This window comes from Lotus japonicus, chromosome 6 (genome assembly GCF_012489685.1).
Source record: "Lotus japonicus ecotype B-129 chromosome 6, LjGifu_v1.2".
Taxonomy (NCBI): Eukaryota; Viridiplantae; Streptophyta; class Magnoliopsida; order Fabales; family Fabaceae; genus Lotus; species Lotus japonicus.
Genome location: NC_080046.1, coordinates 52,615,986 through 52,638,975, shown reverse-complemented (window position 1 = coordinate 52,638,975; position 22,990 = coordinate 52,615,986). Strand labels below are relative to the sequence as shown.

Genomic DNA, 22,990 nt, shown 5'->3' with positions numbered 1-22,990 from the left:
TCATGCACTCCCGACGAACTCCGATCACAGACAAGGTCCACTGTCTATCCATAAGTTCCAGGGTGTCGTTCAAATTGTATCAATAATTTATTAGAACATGTGAATATTATTTATTTAATATAAATTATATTAAAATAGTTAAAATATTATTTAATTAATATCCGGTTTGACCTCTGTCCAATCTCAGTTCAACCTCTAAACCTTAAATCGGTGCTTAGAATGGTTCAATGATCGGTCTGATTTTCAAAACATTGCAAATTGCAGAGTCTCAATCATGGGCCGGGTATTTTCCACCCTCAAAGCCCAAATTTCCAAGGCCCATTTGATAAAGTTTTAATCTTTTGTTTGTTTCGGTTGAATGAACGTTGGTTTCAGAGTGAGGTTGGTGGGTGTGAATGGGAAACAGTAACAGAGACGAGGTTGTGGAAATTGAGAGCTTGGAGAAGAGTTTGTTGGAAGAAGATGAAGCAGTGTTGTATGCGGCGTCGTTTCGAGAGATGGAGGAGAGTTTTGTCAAGTATCAAACGATGCAGTGGGTGGTAAACTCAGTTTTGTTGATATTGGCATGGGGTATTGGTGTTTTCATGTTGCTGTATCTTCCAATCAGGAGGTTTGTTCTCAGGAAGGATATAAGGTCTAGAACACTCTATCTCACACCAAATGCTATTGTATATAAGGCAAGTTGATGATTTCTTCATTTCAATTTAGCATGTTTTTTTTTTTCATTTTACTCCCTCCGGTCCTATTTATAAGCAACAAAAAAAAAATTCGCACAGTTTAAGAAATGTAGTTAAACTAGATAAAATGCATTAAATTTGTCTTAAATTAAAATGAACTTCCAAAATTACCCTTTATTATTAGTGTTGGAAAGTGGAAAAGAGAGAGAATAATTAATGAGACACATTTTACAAGTTAGAATTAATAAGGGCATCATTGGAAAAAATTAATTAATATAGCTCAAACTTTCATTTGATTCTTATAAAAAGGACCAAGATTTTTCTTCTCTTTCATGCTTATAAATAGGACCGGAGGGAGTATGTTATTTTTTGGAGTGAATTTTTGGAAATTGTTACTTGGGTTTTGGGGATAAAGTATGGATAAATAGGTTTGGGTGTTTTTGTTAGAATATAATATAAAATCATTCATGCGACTCTTACACAATAGCTTAAGTTTTTTGGATAATTGGTTGTTTGATATGGTATCAGAGCCTAGAGCCTGATTTTGCGGTCTAGAGTTCGATCTTTGCCTCCTCATTTTTTAATTAAAATGTGGAATTTAAGCACTTGTGAGGGGGCGTGTTAGAAGATAATATAAAAATCATTCATTCGACCCTTAAACAAGTTTTGGGGTTGATTGCTTGTTTGATAAGTTTAGCTTGCTACTGTTTTTTTATTAGGTCAATGTAGATGTTTGAATTTAAGGATCTCATGACATGTTATATGGATATGTGTTTATCTGTTCAGGTTACAAGGCCGGTACCATTCCCATGTTTTGGGGTGCTGAAGAAAGAGAAGCATGTTTTGTTGAGTTCTGTGTCTGATGTTGTGGTTGAACAAGGTGCAGTTTTCTTCTTTGCTTCTTTTCTAGCTCGAGTTTCATACTATCTGTTTTGGGTTTTATTCCTTGGTATAAGTCTTCCAATCCTTGGCAATGGTTCTATGTTCATGTGGTTTTAATTTCTGATACCTGTTAATTATGTCTTTACATAGGGTACTTGCAATCGCTTTTCGGTGTATATTCTCTTAGAATTGAAAATATTGGAGTTAGAAGACCACCAAGTGATGATGTTAAAATCCTCGGCATTGCGAATCCAAACGCTTTCAGGAAGGTATTCATTATTCAATAGTGTCTGATCAGTGATCACTCTCCCCTCCACACTTGCATACACTCTTGTGGATGTGTGTGTTTCTTTTCCTTATTTTCTTCTTTCATTTTGAAGATGATAGCATGGGTTGTATACAACTGCTTTTATGCATTGCTTCAAACTTTTCAGGCTGTTATGATGCGCCTATCGAACATGAGAAATGAGATTGTTTCGAGGCAGGTTTCTACACTAGAAGATGCTCCACATCTTATGGTAGGCCATTCACCAGTCCTATGGACTGGGAATAAATAGTTCAAATTTTTCCACTTCTTTTGGGGCTCCATTTTTATTCTGGGCAATCAATAATTGAAGTCATAACTCATTGTTCATGTTGGTTACTTGTTGTCTCTCTTCCTCTCATTGTTTTCTGTCATTGTAGATGTCTCCATCAAAGTCAGCGAGGCATGACTCTACTCCTACTGGGGAGCTGCTACTACTGCAGAAACTAGAGGAAGTTGGAAGTTCTGTCAAGGTAGAAACTAAATGCAGCATTTACTATTGTTATCTGCCGATAATTAATCACATTAACTTTAAGTTCCCTGCTTATAAAAAAAACTTCAAGTTCCCTGAGACAAAGATAAAAGGAAAAAGATTTAGTTGTAAATTTCTGTAAGTTGTCATATTCTTTTGGCTAAGTATCAGGGTTTGATTTTTATTGCAGAGAATACAAACTCTATTTGAGGAGCAACATTCTCAAACAACAGAATCCATAGATTGAGGTCAGTGAACTAGATAGATACGTAGATATAAATGAAAATCAATTTTCAAGAAGACAAATTTGTAATTTCCTTCCAGAGCACCAATTTGAACGTTCGGTTCCTTATTATGCTGCATTTTTTATGATTTTATATAACCATGCTAATCTGGATTTTGAACACATGATGCAGGGACAGGGAGTGGAATAAGGTAACAAACATCAATCAAAATATCTCTTCCAGGGCGATTCAGATCCCAACAAATATTAGTATTACTATTACTTCATTAGCAGCACCTGGAAGTGCAAGTTTATACCCCTCGCACTCTCGCAGTATAGCTAGCTATTCATTGTTGGTTTTCAAGCCTTCAAGTGCGTCTTGTACATGTTGATTGTAGCTTTTTGTTGTCGACATTGTAATTCATCATGAAAGTGTATAAGCTACCAGGAATCCATTTCAATGTTTGTAAATGTATGTCTTATATTTATTCATTTTCGTGCAATTCTTTAACTATTCTTTCTTTCCTCACCTAATATAGGAAGCTCTTTAGTTAGTGCTAGTTTCCTTAAAATATTTATCTTACTCGCGTAAATGAAGTTCCTTGAACAACCAAAAGTAGAGCAGTTATAATCATCTTATAGGCCAGACAACAAACTCAAGGTGTATCTTACGATTTACGAAAAGGAAATTGCATTCTGACTATATGGCATTTCATCCACCTATATTAACTAGAAACACCACACACCACTAAGGACTGAGTAATTGTTACTTCAACAAAAATGTTTCATCTTTTTTTTCATATTTTCTAACGGTAAACCAAATGGGCCCTTCCAAGACTGAACTGTTTGTAAAGTTTGACGTCCCCAACCCTTATCCCAATCTCATTTCCACAATAAGCTGCTTCTATAGCTTGTAAAGAACAAATGTCCTATTTCCTTTTTTATATCCTTTTCGTAATTATGCAAATAATGGAAAAGAAATTGCAAAGTTTCATCAATATCAGTAGTACCTTATACAAATTACAGTGCATGTATGCCTCCAGTATTTACCTAGTCTAATTTGATGTTTGGAAAATCTTCTACAATTGATTTCAAAGCCAGACTCAATTCTGTGGAGAATCCTTTGAGTATCTTCTGGATTTCACAATTGATTCCTAGGAAATAGAAGTTGATCCAAACATACTATAAATTTAGCTCCTGCTTACCACTTTGCAAAGCTAATTTCAACCCTCGAGAAGGGCAGGTTAAAGTACATATTATATCTGTTCTACGTCAAGAAACAAAAAGATAATCTCCACTTTGAAGTAAAGATACAGAATCTTGAAGGTAAGACTTCTACATGAACTTCACTTTGTAGGTGGCTGGACAAACTGTTGTAGCTGATGAACAACATGTGACATTCTAGGGCGCATTGAAGGGACATGCTGCGTGCATGAATAAACAAGGTCAACCACCTTCTGGATGGTACTAGCCTCCGGGATGATACTAGAAGACGAGGAAGATATATGAGGATCGAGGAGTTCATGGTAGCGATGAGCTTGCACCAGAGGCGTGGCCCATTCAAATATGCTCTGCCATCCCACAGAATCAACTGCCTGTGCAGGTCTACGTCCACTCACTATTTCAAGTAGCAGGACACCAAAACTATAAACATCACTCTTCGTTGTGAGCTCGTTTCTGTACACAAACTCTGGAGCCAGATATCCATAGGTTCCACCTGCCATCACAGTCCTCTCGTGCATCGCTTCATATGGCACAAACTTGGACAGACCGACACCCATGAGGTGTGCTCCGAACTCCTCATCCAGCAGAACATTACTAGCACGTATGTCTCGGTGCACAACTTGCGGCTTAACCTTGTCATGCAGAAACCTGTTGAAATGGAAAGGGAGGAAAAAACTTATTAATATATCCACCAAGTTTAAAATGCTATGGGACTATGGAGTCCTTTTTCTTGTTGATAAATCAAGCATGTAAGAAAATTCAAGAAGTCACAGGAAATACTGTTATTTGAGGGAATCAAAATTATAATTAGCATTACGAGAAACACAAAAAAAATGTGTGTGGTTCCCCAGGAGGCTAGGGCACGGGTTTTAATTTATATACCCGTCCTCTCTTCTCCATCCCCTCCCCACCACTCTTTCCTATTGGCATGTATGTAGTTGATAGATTTCTACTATGTTATACTTCACAAACTTTTACTTGGATATCTAGTAGTGGTCGGAAAGACACTGAAATCTCAAAATCTAACAGATTTCTTCATGATATCCTAGATCCGGATACAAGGCCATGCATATTTTATATAATAAAAAGGTAGCATCATAAGAAACATAAATAAGTCAATTAGTTGATAGAACTTGGGCTACCATAGGACCACAAATTATCAATAATTTGTTGAACATCACAATAGACGTGAAACAAAGAAGTACGGAATTCGTCTGATCCATCCAGGAAAATTTCCTTAAAGATTTATGCCAAGTGATACATCTTTCATGTTTTAAATGACCTTCAAAGTTGAAAGGCCTAGTGCACAAAAAAAGTTTATATTGACTAAACAACAGATGAACACAACAAGAGAAGGTTAATTTAAACTAAATTATTTTTATCTGGTAAGAAAAAGAATCCTGATTTAGTTACTGTCTGGTGTGTCGACCAAATAAATCAACTGTCTGGTGCTGGACTAGGAAAACTGTAGATAGCACATACCATAATTAATGAATATGAAACTCAGTTATTACGAGCAGTATTATCAATCCTGGATAGCGGCTGATCCAGAAAATGCTATAACGGTATATATGGCCGCTATGATGAATTTTTACAGTGTAAATAATTTATATTTTAGACTATATACATATAAAAATGCTAAAAAATTGGGGGGGGGGGGGGATAGTCAAAAATCACATTTATAATTAACAATAAAAAGTCATAGGTGTCTTAAAAAATCATACAAGTAAATACTAGCAAATTCAAGGTAACCAATAAGTTTAAGCCAAAAGCGGCTATTGACAATTCTGATTAAAAGCACCTTAACTATTTCCTCTTTTCTAATAGACAAAGATAACATGACAGGATAATGTCATAGAGAGAAAGATATAAAAGCAAAATTAATGGACGTAAATAAATAATGGTTGGTTCTAACATTATCCTATCCACCCAAAAAATACACTCAGAATTTTTATTTCTCAGAGGAGATTGAGGACTACATACATCAGCTGAGCAATTTTAACTAATTTAGCACTACTATTCCAATAACATGTTAATTGGCTAAGTGGAGACCCCTGTCTCATCAAAAGACAGGAGGAAGATGATGATTATTGATCTGAATATAAAATTAAAATCCAATATGAGGATGGTTGGTTTGATAGCTGCATTTTGGAAATCCTAAGCATGATAATTCTTAACTGGATTTGATAAATAATTCAAAGTGGCAATGCAGTACAAATTATACAGAATGCATACAAACTGCAAAGACCAAGGGAGAATAACCCAGAGTTGGCACTACTCACTAGTAAATAGCTCGCGATTGCACCACTATAGCGGAGTCCTGCCACTAAAAGGTGTCTCATGCATCGCGCATAGAAATCGCGGCCATTTGCGGGAAATCTCGGCGCAAATGTGACAGGCAGGAAAATGACACAAAGCCCTCGGTTTTAAACTGTTGGGTGACCTTTTTGGGGGCATAATTGGAACTTCAAGGGAAAATTTAGGTCAAAGCCCACTGAATAACTCTCACGCATCTAATTTTACTCGCTCCAGCATTCCTTCTCGAAACTCCTCTTCGACCCCCCCTTCTCTGGCAACCATTGTGTCTTCGACAACCAGTGTTATGAATTTTAGGTAATATTTATAATTTGAGTATTTATATGTATATAGTATTAAATTATTAAGTATATAAAATTATATATAAAAAATCAGCATAGCGGCCATCCCGCTATGCAATATACCGCTATTCCACTTTTGGGGCTGGCCGCTATCTGGGATTTACTAATATGTCAATAACCTAAATGCTCACAGTTAGTTACAACTTACAACCAAAAAAGTTCAAGATGCACAATAAGAACACTTCTAATCTTCTACTAATCAAGTCAAAATATGTATCTAAATAAGGAAAGAAAAAGTTATAAATCAACACGCAGAAAGTTATAAAAGAAAAAGTATATTTTGGACATACGCAATTCCTTGAGCAAGTGTTGTTGCAATTTTCATCCTCATAGCCCAATCTAAGCTGCGACCTCCTCTTGGTATGTGATGCAGCCATTTATCTAAGGGTCCATTGGCTACAAACTCGTAAACAATGTAGCGGTCACCATGACCATAGCAGCACCCCACTACAGTCACCAGATTTGGATGACGAAGCCTTGCAACCCTGTTTATTTCAGAATAGAACTCCTTTTTCCTCTGAAAGCTTGACCTCTTTATTCTCTTAACTGCAACCTTTGAGCCATCTGGTTGGACCCCACTGTATGTACCACCAGTCTTCGTATCCCCGACAAGACGGTTACCTTCACTGAAATTCTTAGTAATTGACCTCAATTCCTCTTTGGTAAAGACTTTCCATGATGGAAGAGAAGCTGGATCAGATAGTTTTCTAGACCGTCGTCTCTTCTTGCCCCGTTTACATAAAAGAAGCCAAAGTACCACTGCTAATGTTGTGGAGAGTATCAATGCACTCACCACTGCAAGGATGATAAGGTATTCCCTGTGGCAGTGCATATGTTTACATTTGGTATCTGAGATGAGGAAAAAAAAAACAGAATCAATAGTTAAGTAGGCAATGATTATTAAAAAATTACATAAAGTGTAATCGAGATATAAGAAAAGAAAAGGAAAAAAAAAGTTACAATAAGCAATAGTGCAACATATTTCTCAAGAATAGGTAACAAAAAACAAAACTTTTGGGAAAGAGAATAAAAGAATTGGTAAATATGAGAATGGAATGTAAAATGAGAATGGAATGGACAAGTAATGTATACAAAAAGCACACCTATTTCCAGTATGCATAGAGAAGCATGAGGATTGTCACACCTCTCACTAATGAGAGATTTTGAGTTATTAGTCACCACTGTACATAAATTGTATGTGCTGTTTACATGACAAGATAGTCCAGTTCCAGTACAATTGACCAAAGGAAACATGGACTTATTCCACTGAGAATTATCAGACCACATCCACTGAAAACCACCCGTAGAGTTGAGTCTTCTTCCACCAATCCAGCAACTATTTATAGACTCACCACACAGACTTTGAGCAAAGTGTAGTTCCTGAAGTGATGTCAATGATGCTAAATGTCCACCATATTTATCACAACAAGTCTCTGAGTCATTCCAAGATTGAGGACTCTCAACATGGAGAAAGCACCTGGTCTTATTATTAGGGTCAATAACCCAGCCAATTGGACATGGTGCTGCACAAAGAAAATTAAATTATGTAATACATGGATTACGGTTACTAACTAGAGCATGAGTATTCAAAGCCTATCCTCACACAGTAGAGAAATGATTATCAAGATGTGACTTCAAGCACACACATTTCATTATAAAAATCAACAAGTACTAGTTAGCTTGGTAGTTAACTTGATTGTTAATAGCAGATCACTTATATAGGTCCCGTATGGGAAAACATCTTAATTAAGCGCTTACGGTCATAAGTGCTTATGTCACATAAGCGCATAAGCGGTTATTCATAAGCTATTTTAAAAAAGTTATTGAAATAAATTGAAAATAAGCTATATATAAGTATAGGCTCTTTCTTATAAGCTATTCTGAGTAGCTTATGAAAATAAGCTCAGAACAGTTTATGGTAGGCCATAAGCTGTTTGCGTAAGCTCTCACAAACACTTACACAAGCGCTTATGCTATCAGATAAGCTCAAATAAGCTCTTCCAAACGGGGCCATAGTCTGTTAATTCAGGTAGTAAATAGTCCTATATAGTAAAATGCAACTACATCAAGTAAATGTTATTTTGCAGATTTAAGGTGCAAAAATCAATCATACCTTTAGGGTCTGTATTGAAAGAACCACAAGTCCCATTGAGTGTCTGCAAAGCAAAAGCAAAACAAAGCATGGTTAAAAGGGTTCACGTTTAAATTTCTGAGAAGAATAAGAAAAAGGAGTAGCATATATACTCACAGCATTGGAAGCGAGAGCATGAAGAGGAAGTAGAAGGAGAAGAAATTGCAGAGACAGGGACTTGAATTCCATGGCAACAACAAGAAGCTCAGAAGTTGAATTTGGGAACTAGTGATCAGCAAAACTTGTTCGTTTTCGATTGTGCGTGGTTGGGTTGGGTGAATGGGTGGGTAGCTGAGTACAAATGCAATTAAGGAGTTTTTCTCTCTCAGGTTTCAATAGATTTGTCAGAAGAACTCAGAACTGTTGAATTGAATTGAGACCACATGGGTTGGTCTTTTTCAGACCAGAATACAACAGCCCAATACGCTGAAAACCATTAATGTTGTAATAACAAATGATAAATGTTAGAGACCAAAAATTAATTGATAAATGGTTAATTAATACTACGAAAATTAATTTACACGCAATAAAAGTGTTGAAAAAGACTCATTCAAGATTTTTTATTATAGAGATCAGATTGAATAATAAATAACTTTTGAAAAATAAAAAACATAGTAATAATACGTGTACCACTAAACAGTGCGCATACACCTTGTGACGTCTTTTTTCTTTTACATGTCTCTTTTGATCACATCGCATATCAAATTCACCACCTATCTCTTCATATCTCTCTAATAATCTACACGAATCTTTGATGTTTAACTAATTATACTTGTAAGAATAATTTTTGTATAAAAGAAGGGGGAAAAAAATCAAATTACATGTTTAGTTAGATGTGAGGATGATTATGACGATAGTTTGTGTTGGAAAATTTGGTGTATTTCAAAAGTCTCATATGTAATGAGTTTGACAGGGAGGTGGTAAAGAGCTTGGTAAGGAGTTGACCCTCGCACGCATGAGATTGGGTCTCGTTGGCCCAACTTAGTGCAAATCGGAGGAAATCCCCCACCTCTGCGCGGACGTCACATTGGCCTCACTCGTTTTTTGCTCATAACAACGGAGGGAGTAGTGATGAGTGATGACTAATGAGTAACCTTAGAATCTATTTCCACCCATAAGTCAAGAGAACTTTAAAAAATACTTTACCCTTACAATACTGTTGGGTGAAACACTTTAAAACTGAAAATCAAACATACACTTAGCTAATAGCATTAGCTAGTAAAGGAGAGAAAAAAAAAAACTTGGTGAATAAAGCACTTCGGCCTCCACGAGCTGGAATGAATGTGATACCAACCCATATGGACCTGGACCATTCGTGTTTGATATATTTGAGTAGTAGTAGTCAAAGCACTTGGGCCGAAAAAGAAAAAAAAAAAAATACTGTTTAGTAATTAATGAATGCCTACTATTAAAATAATCATTAGCAGTCTATAAGTGTCATTTAATTACAACATTTTTTGTTTCAAAAAAATAAAATAAAATATTTTTGAACATGTTAGACTGTCACAAAATGCAGCGTATACTAGAAAATAGAAATCTACTTTTGGTCCAACCATGTCACTTTCTTTCTTTATTTTGAGCAAAAACCATGTCACTTTCTTAATCGCCAAAAATTGCAAAATCAAATGCGGCCCATTAGAGCAATAAGGAAACCAATTTAATCACCATCTTCATCATTTATACAAGTAACATTGACCACTAGATATACTCAAACTGTCTGCAGTAATGGCAATCTCAAGCATTAAAAACAAAGTTACTACATTAATTATAAATGAGAAGTTTATGATGGTGAAATTGCAGGCCGTGAATACAACGATCCTCGTCTTTAAAATAAAAACAAATCATACTTAGAATAATTAATGATTCTGGTTTGGAAGTAGTGGTGCTGGTAACTTGTCTCTACTTGCATACTTCATCTGCTCATTCCAAATTTTATCCGCATATTCGCATGGTTATTGCACTCAGATGAAAATAAATATGACAAAGACCTGCGTCTTACGCCATATCTCAACACTTAAAAAAAAACTTATATCCAAAGTTGTTTTTTTCTGTAGACATTTGTTATTGTGAATAATTAAATTAAATACAAACTTGTTCTTACAATACGCGAGATTGATCCCCTTTGGTGATTGGGTTTCGCAATCAAGGCATATGAGGAAGTTGAACCTCAAATAGCATCCATGATATTGTGTTATGAATTGCTGAAAAATCATGAATGTGATGTTATGTATCGAGAATGTAATTAGGAGTGATTTTACCCCGATATGTATAGAGGAAGGGATTCACATAGGGATGTGAAAGTAGGTTAAGCTCAGTGGTGGAACTATGAAGGGACATAGGGGGCCATTGCCCCCCCCAAAATTCTAGAAATTTCCATAATATATCATATATAAATTTTTTCATATAGAAATTGATATATATAAACATTGTTGCAAGCAAAACATGAATTGCTGCACAGTTTAACTGGCGGCCGCTCTTTCTTTTTACCAGGACAATGGGAGTTCGAATCCCACTCCTTACTTTTTTTAGCAATAATTTTACATTTTTGGGCTGATCCTCAATTTTTCTCATATAGACCTTTTTGGTAATGGAATATAAACTTTGATATACAAATTAGTATATAGATTGACAAAAAAAAAATTAGTATATAGGAAATTCTACACAGTTAAAAATTCTCACTCTCACCCTATTTCTCTTTAAATATTAATTTGGGATTTATATTTTTTATTTTACATATATATAACGTTAACTTGTAGAGTATTTAAGTAATTACTAGTACGTTTACCATATAAGCTCAAAATGAACTACATCGACATTTTTCTTTCATAGAGAAATGAAAGTTGAAAAGTAAATCAATTTTAGCCCCCTCAATTTTTCTTTTCTAGTTCCGCCACTGGTTAAGCTGTCGACATGAGCATATAACATAGTGTGTATTTGAATTTCAGTTTTCAAAACAGAGTTTGAGTGAATGTGGGTTTGCAAAACAAAGTTTAAATCAAAGTGTGTTGGTTGTAATGTGATTTATGTTTGGATACTTTTATTTCAAAATAGAGTTTGGGATTGAAAGTATGTTGGATGAATGTAGAAGTGACAATTTGGAGAGTTGAGATGAAAGTTGGTTTGGGGCTAAAAGTGGGTTGGGTGAATGTGGTTTTTAATTTGCCAAACATAGTGGCACAAAGTTACATAAGACCTGAAAGTACTTTTGGATGCCCCAACTGAAAAACAAACATACCCATAGTCTACATCAGGTTCGGGCCAGATCATGCCAAATTAATATATAGACTATGCCCCAGTTTTTTTAAAAATATCTTTAGTTAAAAAAATCAGACTTATGCCATTAAAAAAGTCTTGTAAGCCTAACAGGTCGGCCTATATAAATAAATAAAAATTTATTTTATTATTTTTACATTGAATTTCTATTACAATATATAAAAATTATGTACTCATTGACTTATTGATATGTTTAAGCATCTTAGACTATATATTTATTTAATCATATAAACCTCGATATATAGATAGAGACGGGTGTCCTATTTACTTTGACTTAATTAGACATATAATGATATTATTATATTTTTCTCGTTAGTTATAAGTGTGTTGACACGTTTTCAAATAGATTTATTGATACATTTGAATGTCATATGATAAAACAGACATTTAAATAAGCTGCCAGACCAGACAAACATTCAAAAGATTAAGACTCAAACCGGGAAAAAACCTATGACAGATAACATGTCAGACTCAAATCTTGAATTTTTTAAATAGACCTGACCTATTTAAACAAAGTCTAACCTAGATAGCCCAACCTATTTTCACATAAAGATGACCATCAATAGAGGAGTGGTCAATCATGATTAACTATGATATCTTTAACACATTATTTTATGGACACACTCTAGCACAATCATTGTGGTGAATTACTTTTTTAAAAAATTCAACATATTTCTCTCACTTTTTAAAAAACGTATTAACTTTCCAAAAAATGAGTCAATAGTTAAAAGTGGGTTGAAGTGTGCCTTTAGCATTTTTGAAATAATTAATTAATACGGGAAATTCAAGACACAAGGAAAGCAAAACGCCTAAATAAGAACAAGACACCAAATGTTCAAGAATAGGTAACCAGATCAATTGATTCAATTTAGATGACCAAAATACACCACATATCTAAATTAGATCAACCACAAAGAACACAATATATAAAAAACAAATCAAATCAACTCAACGACAAAATTAATATGTTAAAATAAAAAACTAAAAATTGAATGGTGCTCTTTTCTCCACTCACGGTGGTCCGGTGAGACAGGACGGGAGGGATATATCTTAGGTAGGGAACTCATGGGGTGTCATTGTCGTCGAGTTCGCAGCCATATGTGTATGTGTGTTCTTATCACATTTACTAATTTGTTTTATTTTTATTAAAAGAATGGATTGTTCATTTGCTATTAAAACGAAGAACCTAAACAATAAACAAGTAAGTTGGTGTATTGGTTCAGCACTTCATCCTTTAAGCAAGTGGTTGGGGGTTTGAATCTCAACTCTTGCGAATAGAAAAAGCTCCTTGGCCAGCCCTCTACCGCTTAGTGCGCTGACCGCGGGGTGAGAGATTAGTCTCACGGCTATCGGCTGTGGGGATACATTGGTAAAAAAAAAAAAACATAATGATTATTATTTGTAACATTTTACTCAATAGAATAGAATAAAAATACGAGATTTGTTTTTAACAAAATAAGAAGCATTTGCAAATCACTAAACCCAACATCAATTGCAAACAATAAATAGTTTCACTTGAAGTAAGTGAGTTTATTTAATGGTTTATAACTTCATCACTTTATGTCTTTAATGTGTTTGACGGTGAGTTTAGTCTCACGATTATTGATGGTGAGATTAAGATATGTTGGTCAAAATTAAAAATAGTTCACTTTATTTTCATACATTTTTTTTTTCCTTTTTGACGGATAAAATTACTCATTCAAAAAATAATTACATGTCTCTTATAACAAATATTTTTCTCAAAATTCAAACTTGTGTTATCTCTAACTTGAATATTAGCATTAATTAGTGAATAACTTTGATATTTTGTTTATAAGTAAATGTTAGTTGTTAATTATTAGTAAATTAGTTCATTCGTCAGAGTTTGAACCTTGGTCTTTCACCCTGCAAATCCCTTCATTTTCCTTAGCTCACAAACTGAGCTACCATTTCTCGGAATAAATTCTATCCACTATTTCATTAATTATTAATGAATAATAAGTACTAAAGTGATGCAACTTGCCTAATCTGAAAAATAGAAATTAAAATAAGACATTTAATAAAGACTAACAAATAAAATAAAATACTATCAATTTTACAATAATTAAAATTACATATAATATTATTATTGGTACTATTATTTTTGCAGAGAGGAGTACGCACAGACACAGTGGTGAGTGAGTGTGGTTGTGGACAGAATAGAATATGTCTTCTTTCTCCCACCATATACAATGCAGACGAAAATGAAATGCACCCTTGTTCGATTCAATTCCTGACCACCACCACCACCACCACCGCCACGTCACCCTTCTTCTTCCTCCTTCACTCTCTCCACCATGGCTTCTTCATTGCTCTCCTCTTGCATGTCTCTCTCCCACCACCACTCTCGCCGCCGCCGGAACCTCCTCTCCAACTCCCAACTCACCTCTTTCAATCGCACGCCCACCACCAATCTCAACCCTCCGCCCCGCTCCGGTAACTTCCTCGATTCAACTTATTATTGCCTTTCCCTTTTCCTCTCTGTACCACGATGCATTTTCCGTCACTACTGTTGTGTGTGCTTCTTCATTTCTGTATTCATTTGTTCAAATTAGTATAAACATTTTCCTTATTCAATCTACTGCTACCTATTTCAGTTGCTTTGTTCCATTAGAAATTAAATAAACAGGGTTTGAATTCATATGGATACTACTATGAGGACTGAGGAGTGTTCATCACAGTTAAGCATCAAAACCATGCTCAATTTTATAGATAAGGACTTGGTTTTAATTTCATTATTATTATTTTTTTCCCATGGCTTCCTTGCTTTTGTTCATAATGTAAAATAAAAATTCACCACCTATGCTATCTTATATTGGCTGTATGTTAATAACAAGCTACAATAGATTTTTTTAAAGAAAAATTAGTTAAGGGCATGAGATATATAAATTTGTGGCAGATATTACATCATGAGTGGTTTTGTTTCAACTATGTGAACTCTTTGGACATGTCTATGCTGAAATCTTCTGCATGCATCTTGCAGCTTGGTATGTTTGGTTCAGTGTTTTGACTTTGATCAACTTATCATTCTATGTAATGGGTATATGTTCTGCTGTGTGATGAAGGTTTGATAATCGGTGGCATTTTTGTTTTGCCTTTTGTACGTTTATAGGACTTAGTTTCCTTAAACCTGAGCATATCTATTCTATTCTTGGCTTGTGGTTACATAAACTTACATTCCCTGCTCTATATTGATGTGAAGCTTTAGGATTACAATTCGTTGCCTTTAAAAACTACGCATCTTAATAAGCAGTAGCATTCACATTCTTGCAAAAGTTCTGCTGGCATTCCTTTCTTGAGTGGTAGGAATTTTACTCCAACTGTGAGCTCCAAAGTACTGCTGATATTGAAGGAAGCCGCTTTTTGTCTGATTTGTGGTCAACTGTCCATATAATGCCTTACTTTTGTAAAATTTCAAGGTAAAGTAATGGCTGTAGCTTTGCAACCTGCTCAAGAAGTTACAACAAGGAGAAAACCTCCTGTAAAGGAAAGACGAGTAGTTGTGACTGGTTTGGGCGTGGTTACATCACTTGGTCATGATCCAGATGTCTTCTACAATAATTTACTTGATGGTGTCAGTGGGATAAGTGAGATTGATAGATTTGACTGCGCTGAGTTTCCAACGGTAAATGATATTTCATTCTAATTTTAAGCGCAGTTGTTGCCTTCTTTAGCTTCTGATTTTCGTGTTCTCTATCTCCAGAGGATTGCTGGGGAGATCAAGTCTTTCTCGACTGATGGCTGGGTAGTACCAAAACTTTCAAAGAGGATGGATAAATTTATGCTGTATCTGCTGACAGCGGGAAAAAAGGCCTTGGTTGACGGTGGAATTACTGAAGATGTAATGGATGAGTTAAATAAAAGAAAATGTGGTGTTTTGATTGGATCAGCAATGGGTGGCATGCAGGTAATGACTGATAATGTGCTTGTGCAAACAGATACTGTTGTCACATTCAGCATTTTTTTTTATATGTAGAAGCTTCATAACATACGTAGGAGATATTTTATCTATTGTCTTGTAGATTGAATTTACTACCACATGCAATCCAAGATGGAGCGAGAAGGCTATTATATTCACAAGTTCATTGCTTTGATTTTTTGGCTATTTAATTTTTCATGTTTATCTTGAACAGGTTTTCCATGATGCTATTGAAGCTTTACGAATCTCATATAAGAAGATGAATCCTTTCTGTGTACCCTTTGCAACAACAAATATGGGCTCTGCCATGCTTGCAATGGATCTGGTCTGATCAAACACAACTTAGCAAATATGGGTGCCTTTTTTTTGTCTTAAGCTTTTGACAAATAATTTCTTTTATAAAATTGTAGGGCTGGATGGGCCCTAATTATTCAATCTCTACAGCGTGTGCTACAAGTAATTTTTGTATATTGAATGCTGCAAACCATATCATTAGAGGTGAAGCTGTAAGTATTTCACTTCAATATTTTCTTGTAAGATACTGGATTTCTCACATTTTCTCAACTTATTTTTTCTTAAAAGAAGTTTGGTATAATGATAGTTATTTTATTGAAAGGCGCTCAAAATTTGAGTTCACCTGCAGGACGTGATGCTTTGTGGTGGCTCAGATGCTGCTATAATACCAATTGGTATCCTATTTTTTCTCACTCTTTCTGGCTTGAATGAAGTTGTCTTGGGCTTGATCTGATATCAATTCAACAACTATTGGTGTAGGTTTGGGAGGTTTTGTAGCATGCAGGGCACTCTCACAGAGAAATAGTGATCCAACCAAAGCTTCACGCCCATGGGATACTGTAATACTATAGAAATCCTGTTGCTTTCTTGTTTCTTTTTCCCACTCTTATTTCTGAGTTTTGATTACATATTTTGACAAACTATAAATCTATATGACCATTGATAGTCAGATGAGCATATCTTGTTTTTTTAAGAAATCAAGGAAGGTTACTTCTATAAAAAAGTGCAATATTTTCTAGATTCAGCAACTCACTTTATATCTTCTAAAAGTTTCTGACAACGTTTTATGAGCATAAAAAATTATCAGAAAGGCCAAAAGTATTGTTAAATCTTCTTCATACAAATAGGATACTTGACAAACTATAAATCTATATCACCATTACAGTTAGATGAGCATGTCCTGTTTTTTAAAAGAAATCAAGGAAGCTTACTTCTATAAAAAAGTGCATTTTTTTCAAGATTCATCAACTCAACTTTATATCGTCCGAAAGTTTCTGACAATCTTTTATGAGCAAAAATAATGTATCAGAAATGCCAAAAGCATTGTTAAATCTTCTTCATACAAACAGGATGCGAAAGACACTTCAAGAAGGTTTTTTTTTTAATGGAACCATAACAATCAAAAGTTATTGACATCTATAATTTGAGGGGGGTGGGGATTCTTGAGATAAAAAAAGAGAAACCATGAAGGCATCCAACTGAATAATGATAATGAATTTTTTTTATTCATTTCTTAAAATGGGCAAACTTTACAGCATATTTCAATAAAAAGTTATAGCATATGAAATTTTATTGTTTATCATTTTCTTCATCTTGTCCTTCTCTTCTGATGTTAACCATGACTTTACTTGCTTGGTAACAGAATCGTGATGGATTTGTCATGGGAGAAGGGGCTGGAGTTTTGCTTTTAGAAGAATTAGAGCATGCTAAGGTACTTCTATTCTAGTAAAATAATGTGAGAATAAAACACCTTAAAAAGGAACTTTACATCATGTTGTAGAATTTTACTGTAACACTTAGGTATACAATTAATTCTATCTATCTCATTCTTCAGTTCGTTCCGACTTCCATTGGTATAAAACTCATTGATACATCCATTCTCCTATCCCATGTTAGAATCATGCGTCACACTTCTTTTGCGATTAGCTCTGCCTATGATTTCTCCTTACATTGATTTGGCAAATATGATTCAAGCAACTGACATGGTCTTCCAACTTTTTGTTTCAGAAAAGGGGTGCAAACATATATGCAGAGTTTCTTGGTGGAAGCTTCACGTGTGATGCATATCATATCACTGAGCCACGTCCTGATGGTAAAGTATTAGATCTTCTTTAAGGCCTATTGCTTTCAGATAATCTAAAATAAAAAACAATAATTGATAGGTTTACCAACAACTTCTATAGGTAGATTAATATTTTGATGACAGTAACCTAGGCTGCAGGACACTAGTATATGTTAATCACAAATTGATTTGGGGGAAATTATATTGACCTCCCTTTCTGTTTGTAGTACACACAATAATCCTCCTCATGTTTGACTCATGATACCAATCTCCCTCAAATGTGTTAAGAAGCTCAAACTTCAATTCTCAATTTCAGCCTTTATTTAAGGTAAAGCACATCGCTATTCTTACTGACTTGTTTCACTTCATTTTATCCCATAGTGCTTATCGACATCAATCTGTGAATTTGAGCTTATCTCCAAATTTTTAAAACACAATCCAAATTATGCCAGACCTCTCAATGTCTAGCTCTCTCACATGCTAACCATTTTAATCTTGCTCCTCAACTTCAGTATTTTCTTCCAAAATCTCATAACAATCCTCCCAGACTGACTTCAACAAATAATTCCACTCAATATGGTTCTCACCATCACTATAAAGTTTGATATTGATGAGTTTCGAAGAAGTGGTGACAATGACAGGGGCTTTGCGTCTGCCTTTAACCTTAGTCCCATTATTGTATGTAGACATTGATAAGCAATCGACACAACTTGAACATAAGAGGATCCAATTACACAAAAAAAGGAAGGACGACACCAAAGCGTACACCAGAATCACACGGTTTCAACTTCGCAATGTCTCCGTAATTCGGTAATTGATAGAAATATAACATAAAACCATTCATGTGTCTCCACCTAATAGCTTTAGTTTTTGGGATAGTTGATTCATGACATGACGTAAAAGCCTCTATGACCAAGTGAGGTCTTGTTCATGTCACTCTTAAGAATTTGGGCAAGTCCTGTCTCTCATCTTAAAAACTGTAGAAATGCAATTGCACTTTGGCCATGACGGTTCTCAAATTGGTAGATATTTAATATGTTCCTGCTACATCTGTTTGGTTCCAAAGTAAAACAAAATCCCATGAAGTGTCTTTCTATGCACTTTGCTAACGATATTTGGTAAGCACCTGAATCGTGAATTTGCTGAAAATTTGGTTCCATATATGCCTGCAAATCATTATCTTGATTATGCCTGAACAGGCTGAACTTATATCTCTTTATTCCACATCCCATACAGGAGGTGGTGTTAAACTTTGCATTGAAAAGGCTTTAGCTCATTCTGGAGTGTCAAGGGAGGATGTGAACTACATAAATGCACATGCCACATCCACACCGGCTGGAGATCTTAAGGAGTACCAGGCTCTGATTCATTGTTTTGGCCAAAATCCTGAGGTGAACATTCTTTCATATATATTTATTTCTTTACTCTCCCTGACCAATTTAAAGGTAATTCTAATCTTTTGCCCTTTTATTTGTTTCAGTATATGCTGCTGCTTATGATATTGTTATGGTAACCACTTACCTAGATCTCTTGTTTATGCAGCTAAGAGTGAATTCAACAAAATCTATGATTGGTCATCTACTAGGGGCAGCTGGTGGTGTGGAAGCCGTCGCAACAGTACAGGTGAAAACTACTGTACCGCTTTTTATGAAATTTGTAATAATAATCCGAGCTTTCTGACTAAGAAGTTGATTTCCTTTCCTTTCCTGTATGCAGGCAATAAGGACAGGGTGGGTTCATCCTAATATCAATCTAGAAAACCCCGACAAAGGAGTGGTATGATACTTGTTGCACCATCTTTGTTTTGAAATTCTTATGTCCTCACATTTATTGGGTTCATCCAAGTTATCTAATTTGATAAACTGAACAAAAATCAGGATGCCAATGTGCTTGTGGGATCAAAGAAAGAGAGACTGGATATCAAGGCGGCTTTGTCAAACTCATTTGGTTTTGGTGGCCACAACTCTTCAATCATATTTGCCCCTTATAAGTGAAACATATTTCAAACGTATTACCTTACTTTCATTATAAAGAAGGTATTTGTGGGGTGTAAAGAATATATTTCCTTCATTTCTTTTCTGCTCTATTCTAAGACTTTCTTATCTTGCAGTTGCTGAGTGACCAGGCAATGTATCCCACTCACACCATCTCTTTGGTTTAGTGAAAATGGATGTGCTGTGAATTGCTTACTTGGATGATCAGTAATGTCCAAACATTGATGAGATGACCCTCTAGAATCAAAACTTCCAGAGATTGTATGGTGCTTCCAGTGAGATAGAGTTGAGTCTATCAGCTGCTGAAATCCCCTATCTAACCATGAATTACTAGAGTAGGAGTTGACGCTGATGTAACTGTTACACAACCCCTTGATGGAACTTGGACATTGTTTTATTGCCATATTCAAGATGAAGACATGAAGATAAATTGATTGTAGTGTTTTTTTTTTGAGCTGGCAATAGGTTAGATAACACTTTTTACTGGAGTTTAAGCCTTAGAGGGTGATTTCAATTTAGTGAGCAGTTTGTCTTCTGCAACGTGGATCTAGCCTCCAGATTTGTTTAATATCATACTGAGGATATGTGATAGCAATAGCTATTAGATTAGATTCTGTGTTTTACCTCTACTGAGTGACCAACATTCAAAACCTATTCAGGTAATTTTCACACTGTCCTCTGACCTCTTGATGGTAGTTCTAGCCATTGCTTGTGTGAAACAGAAATTGAAGAATATAGAAATAGAGATGATTATTTGATGAGATCTTTAATATATCCACTTATAAGGGATCTACTTTTTAAAGGTGAGAATAGTGAAGTGTGTGCAAAGCTAAACGTGAGATTAATGTCTTGCAGTATTAATCAACATTTATTCCAGGTTTTCCACTGTGTGTGTACTGTGTATATACAACACACACACTCCACCTGAGAGCTTAAGTAGGCAAAGAGAGCTATCACAGCATAATACACCAACATTTGATTTACATTTTTCAGCAACCAAAAATATGTCACATGGTGACAGCTGTTAATTAGTAAGACTTCAAGGTCCTCTGTACACCCAACTCCCCTACTACTAGTAGTACTACTCGTCCCACGTTATAAACACACTTCATTGGTGGGGTATGTAATCACTTTTATACATACTTTGGCTTTGCCAAAATAAACTTTTATACATTCACTCACTCCGACTCTCTTTTTTTCATCTCATTTCACTTAATTCCTCAACATATGTTTTTTTTCTTTTTTCTAATCACATCATTCACCTATCTCTAACTTGTCTTTTTTTTGGGTTTCAAAAAACAAGTGGTCTTTCTTTTATGAGATTAATTTCTATGCACCGACGGTGTAAATAAGTTTTACACCATTATTCAATCACATCCCTCCATTTTGTTAGCTCACAATTAATTTTGAATTTAATAATATCTAAAATAGAAAATAGAAGATTGTGATTAAATGATGGTGTCGGTGCATAAAAATTAATCTCTTCTTTTATTCTATCTTTTTATTGGATGAGTACCAACATAATCTTCATAGTAACAACTTCAGTAGAAGGTTTAGATTCATTTACACCTAATTTTCTTTTCTATTTCATTTTCACTCTCTTTTTCACATCACATCACTCATCACATCTCACATTTCTTTATATTCTCTTCTATCAGTTTAGGTTGAGTTTGATTTTGAGCGTGGACATAGTACTTTTCGAAATCAATAATGTTCTCTCGACACTCCATTTCAATCTCCACCAATACTGGTATGAAATGAGAAATTGATGTGATGTAATAGGAAAAATATAAAGATATAGAAAAACTAAAAAGTAAAAAAGAAAATGACATGTAAAAAAAAAAAGTAGCAGTTAAAGTAATAAGTAACATGCTTAACTAAATCCAGCACTACAAGTCTACAACACACTCTCGATTTGTTTCTCCCAATAAGTCAATTCTTAACACTCAAGCCCGGCCTAGAATGAGGCACGGGCTTTCCAGGCCCACCTTGGCCCAAACGATTGATCATGTAAAGAGCATTGCTGGTAACCATTGCCAAGTCGGTGACCCTGCGCTTCACATCAAGCCTGACACTGCCGCCGTCGAGGCACGTGTCGCCGTCGGTGAGGGCGGCGCTGACCCACGTCATAGCATTGCTCATCTGCCACCTGAACGTCTCCGGCCGCAGGTGCTGCAGCTCCTCCAAGCTCTTCCGCAGCTCCTCCACCGAGTCCGCTACCAGCTCCGCGCAGTCACTCAGCGCCGCTCGCTGCCGCTTGCTGCTGCTGGTACTGCTCGCGCCGCCATTGGAGGTATGCAGGTAGTGGGAGGCTCTGCGGGCGTGGGCTAGGCTGACCCTGAGGGCGGCACGGGCGACGTCCAAGGGGGTGTCGGCGGGGCCGGAGTAGTTGGAGAGGGTTCGGAGGCAGAGGGTCGGGTACCTGGCATGGAGGCAGGAGGAATGGATTAGATCTTCGTGGGAGGAGGAGAAAGTGAAAAGGAGGAAGATGAAGAGAGTGGTGAGTGTGAGAGTGAGAGGGTGGTGGTGCTGCATTTTTGTTCAGTGTTGTGTAGATCTGAAAACAGAAGAGCAGTGGTAGTATGGCAGTGAGTTAGTATAGAATGAAGTGTTTGTGATGGGTATGGGTGGGGAGATTGGTTCGTACATTAAATTAAATAAATGAAAGTAAAGGAGTCCATCTACTTGCCATTATTATCTATCAATAATACTTGACTCAATGATGACATGGGTGTCAGAAAGTATGAAGTTTATTAGTTCATCGATCAACTTAGGAAATACACCCTCCGGACTATATACATCATTTATTAAATTTATTAAATGAATTTAAAATTAAACTTTTGTTTATAATAATGACCGGATGGTGTACTCATTGTAGTTTTGCAAAATGTTGATCACGTTAGTTCCTCAATTCTAAAATAGTAAAAAGATAACCGAATGTCAATTTAGTCCTTGTGAGTAGTGAGGGATTCATAACTTATACTTTGTGGGAGTAATATTACTTGTGATTTTTAACACATCATTTTTTTTCGTGTTAAAAGAGACCAAAGGTCAAAAAAACGAAAGTCATAAAGACAAACTCTTGAATGAAACTCATTCTTACAATCCCGAGGATGATCAACTAATATAAAAATTCAGC

The 22,990-nt window shown here is 35.6% G+C and overlaps 4 protein-coding genes across 5 annotated transcripts; 2 read left to right on the top strand and 2 right to left on the bottom strand.

Moving 5' to 3' along the window:
- Positions 1–354: 354 nt before the first annotated feature.
- On the top strand, positions 355–3,050 carry LOC130722799 (uncharacterized). Its single transcript, XM_057573647.1, has 7 exons — positions 355–677; positions 1,464–1,557; positions 1,710–1,828; positions 1,994–2,077; positions 2,244–2,336; positions 2,526–2,583; positions 2,752–3,050. Exons 1-6 carry the CDS (start codon positions 396–398, stop codon positions 2,580–2,582), a joined length of 729 nt encoding a protein of 242 aa, XP_057429630.1. The 5' UTR covers positions 355–395; the 3' UTR covers position 2,583; positions 2,752–3,050.
- A 478-nt stretch (positions 3,051–3,528) lies between these two features.
- Positions 3,529–8,972, bottom strand: LOC130722798 (C-type lectin receptor-like tyrosine-protein kinase At1g52310). Its single transcript, XM_057573646.1, has 5 exons — positions 8,688–8,972; positions 8,553–8,595; positions 7,543–7,962; positions 6,730–7,288; positions 3,529–4,430 (listed from the first exon to the last, which is right to left on the bottom strand). Exons 1-5 carry the CDS (start codon positions 8,757–8,759, stop codon positions 3,905–3,907), a joined length of 1,620 nt encoding a protein of 539 aa, XP_057429629.1. The 5' UTR covers positions 8,760–8,972; the 3' UTR covers positions 3,529–3,904.
- A 5,004-nt stretch (positions 8,973–13,976) lies between these two features.
- On the top strand, positions 13,977–20,535 carry LOC130723273 (3-oxoacyl-[acyl-carrier-protein] synthase II, chloroplastic). Of its 2 annotated transcripts, XM_057574259.1 has the most exons (15): positions 14,159–14,297; positions 14,459–14,541; positions 15,281–15,486; positions 15,565–15,768; positions 15,995–16,105; positions 16,191–16,286; positions 16,424–16,469; positions 16,555–16,634; positions 17,438–17,506; positions 17,803–17,887; positions 19,094–19,248; positions 19,400–19,480; positions 19,574–19,633; positions 19,735–19,893; positions 19,968–20,535. In XM_057574259.1, exons 3-14 carry the CDS (start codon positions 15,289–15,291, stop codon positions 19,849–19,851), a joined length of 1,302 nt encoding a protein of 433 aa, XP_057430242.1. In that variant the 5' UTR covers positions 14,159–14,297; positions 14,459–14,541; positions 15,281–15,288; the 3' UTR covers positions 19,852–19,893; positions 19,968–20,535. The 2 variants fall into 2 exon arrangements, with proteins under 2 accessions (XP_057430240.1, XP_057430242.1); XM_057574257.1 differs by lacking the exon at positions 14,459–14,541 and having other exon boundaries at positions 13,977–14,297.
- Positions 20,536–21,703: 1,168 nt separating this feature from the next.
- LOC130724009 (pectinesterase inhibitor 3-like) lies at positions 21,704–22,514 on the bottom strand. The gene has a single exon (XM_057575167.1). The coding sequence runs from the start codon at positions 22,384–22,386 to the stop codon at positions 21,784–21,786; it is 603 nt and encodes a 200-aa protein (XP_057431150.1). The 5' UTR covers positions 22,387–22,514; the 3' UTR covers positions 21,704–21,783.
- Positions 22,515–22,990: the final 476 nt, after the last annotated feature.

What these genes read in the sequence shown, in the direction of transcription:
- LOC130722799 (XM_057573647.1), top strand. Translation starts at nt 396, where the DNA reads ATGGGAAACAGTAACAGAGACGAGGTTGTGGAAATTGAGAGCTTGGAG. An exon ending in ATCCAAACGCTTTCAGGAAG is followed by an intron (nt 1,829 to 1,993) that starts GTATTCATTATT and finishes CAAACTTTTCAG; the next exon opens with GCTGTTATGATGCGCCTATC. An exon ending in AAGTTGGAAGTTCTGTCAAG is followed by an intron (nt 2,337 to 2,525) that starts GTAGAAACTAAA and finishes TTTTTATTGCAG; the next exon opens with AGAATACAAACTCTATTTGA.
- LOC130722798 (XM_057573646.1), bottom strand. Translation starts at nt 8,759, where the DNA reads ATGGAATTCAAGTCCCTGTCTCTGCAATTTCTTCTCCTTCTACTTCCT. An exon ending in TTTCAATACAGACCCTAAAG is followed by an intron (nt 7,963 to 8,552) that starts GTATGATTGATT and finishes TTCTTTGTGCAG; the next exon opens with CACCATGTCCAATTGGCTGG. An exon ending in TCTATGCATACTGGAAATAG is followed by an intron (nt 7,289 to 7,542) that starts GTGTGCTTTTTG and finishes TCCTCATCTCAG; the next exon opens with ATACCAAATGTAAACATATG.
- LOC130723273 (XM_057574257.1), top strand. Translation starts at nt 14,159, where the DNA reads ATGGCTTCTTCATTGCTCTCCTCTTGCATGTCTCTCTCCCACCACCAC. An exon ending in TGCTGCTATAATACCAATTG is followed by an intron (nt 16,470 to 16,554) that starts GTATCCTATTTT and finishes CTATTGGTGTAG; the next exon opens with GTTTGGGAGGTTTTGTAGCA. An exon ending in AAAACCCCGACAAAGGAGTG is followed by an intron (nt 19,634 to 19,734) that starts GTATGATACTTG and finishes AACAAAAATCAG; the next exon opens with GATGCCAATGTGCTTGTGGG.
- LOC130724009 (XM_057575167.1), bottom strand. Translation starts at nt 22,386, where the DNA reads ATGCAGCACCACCACCCTCTCACTCTCACACTCACCACTCTCTTCATC.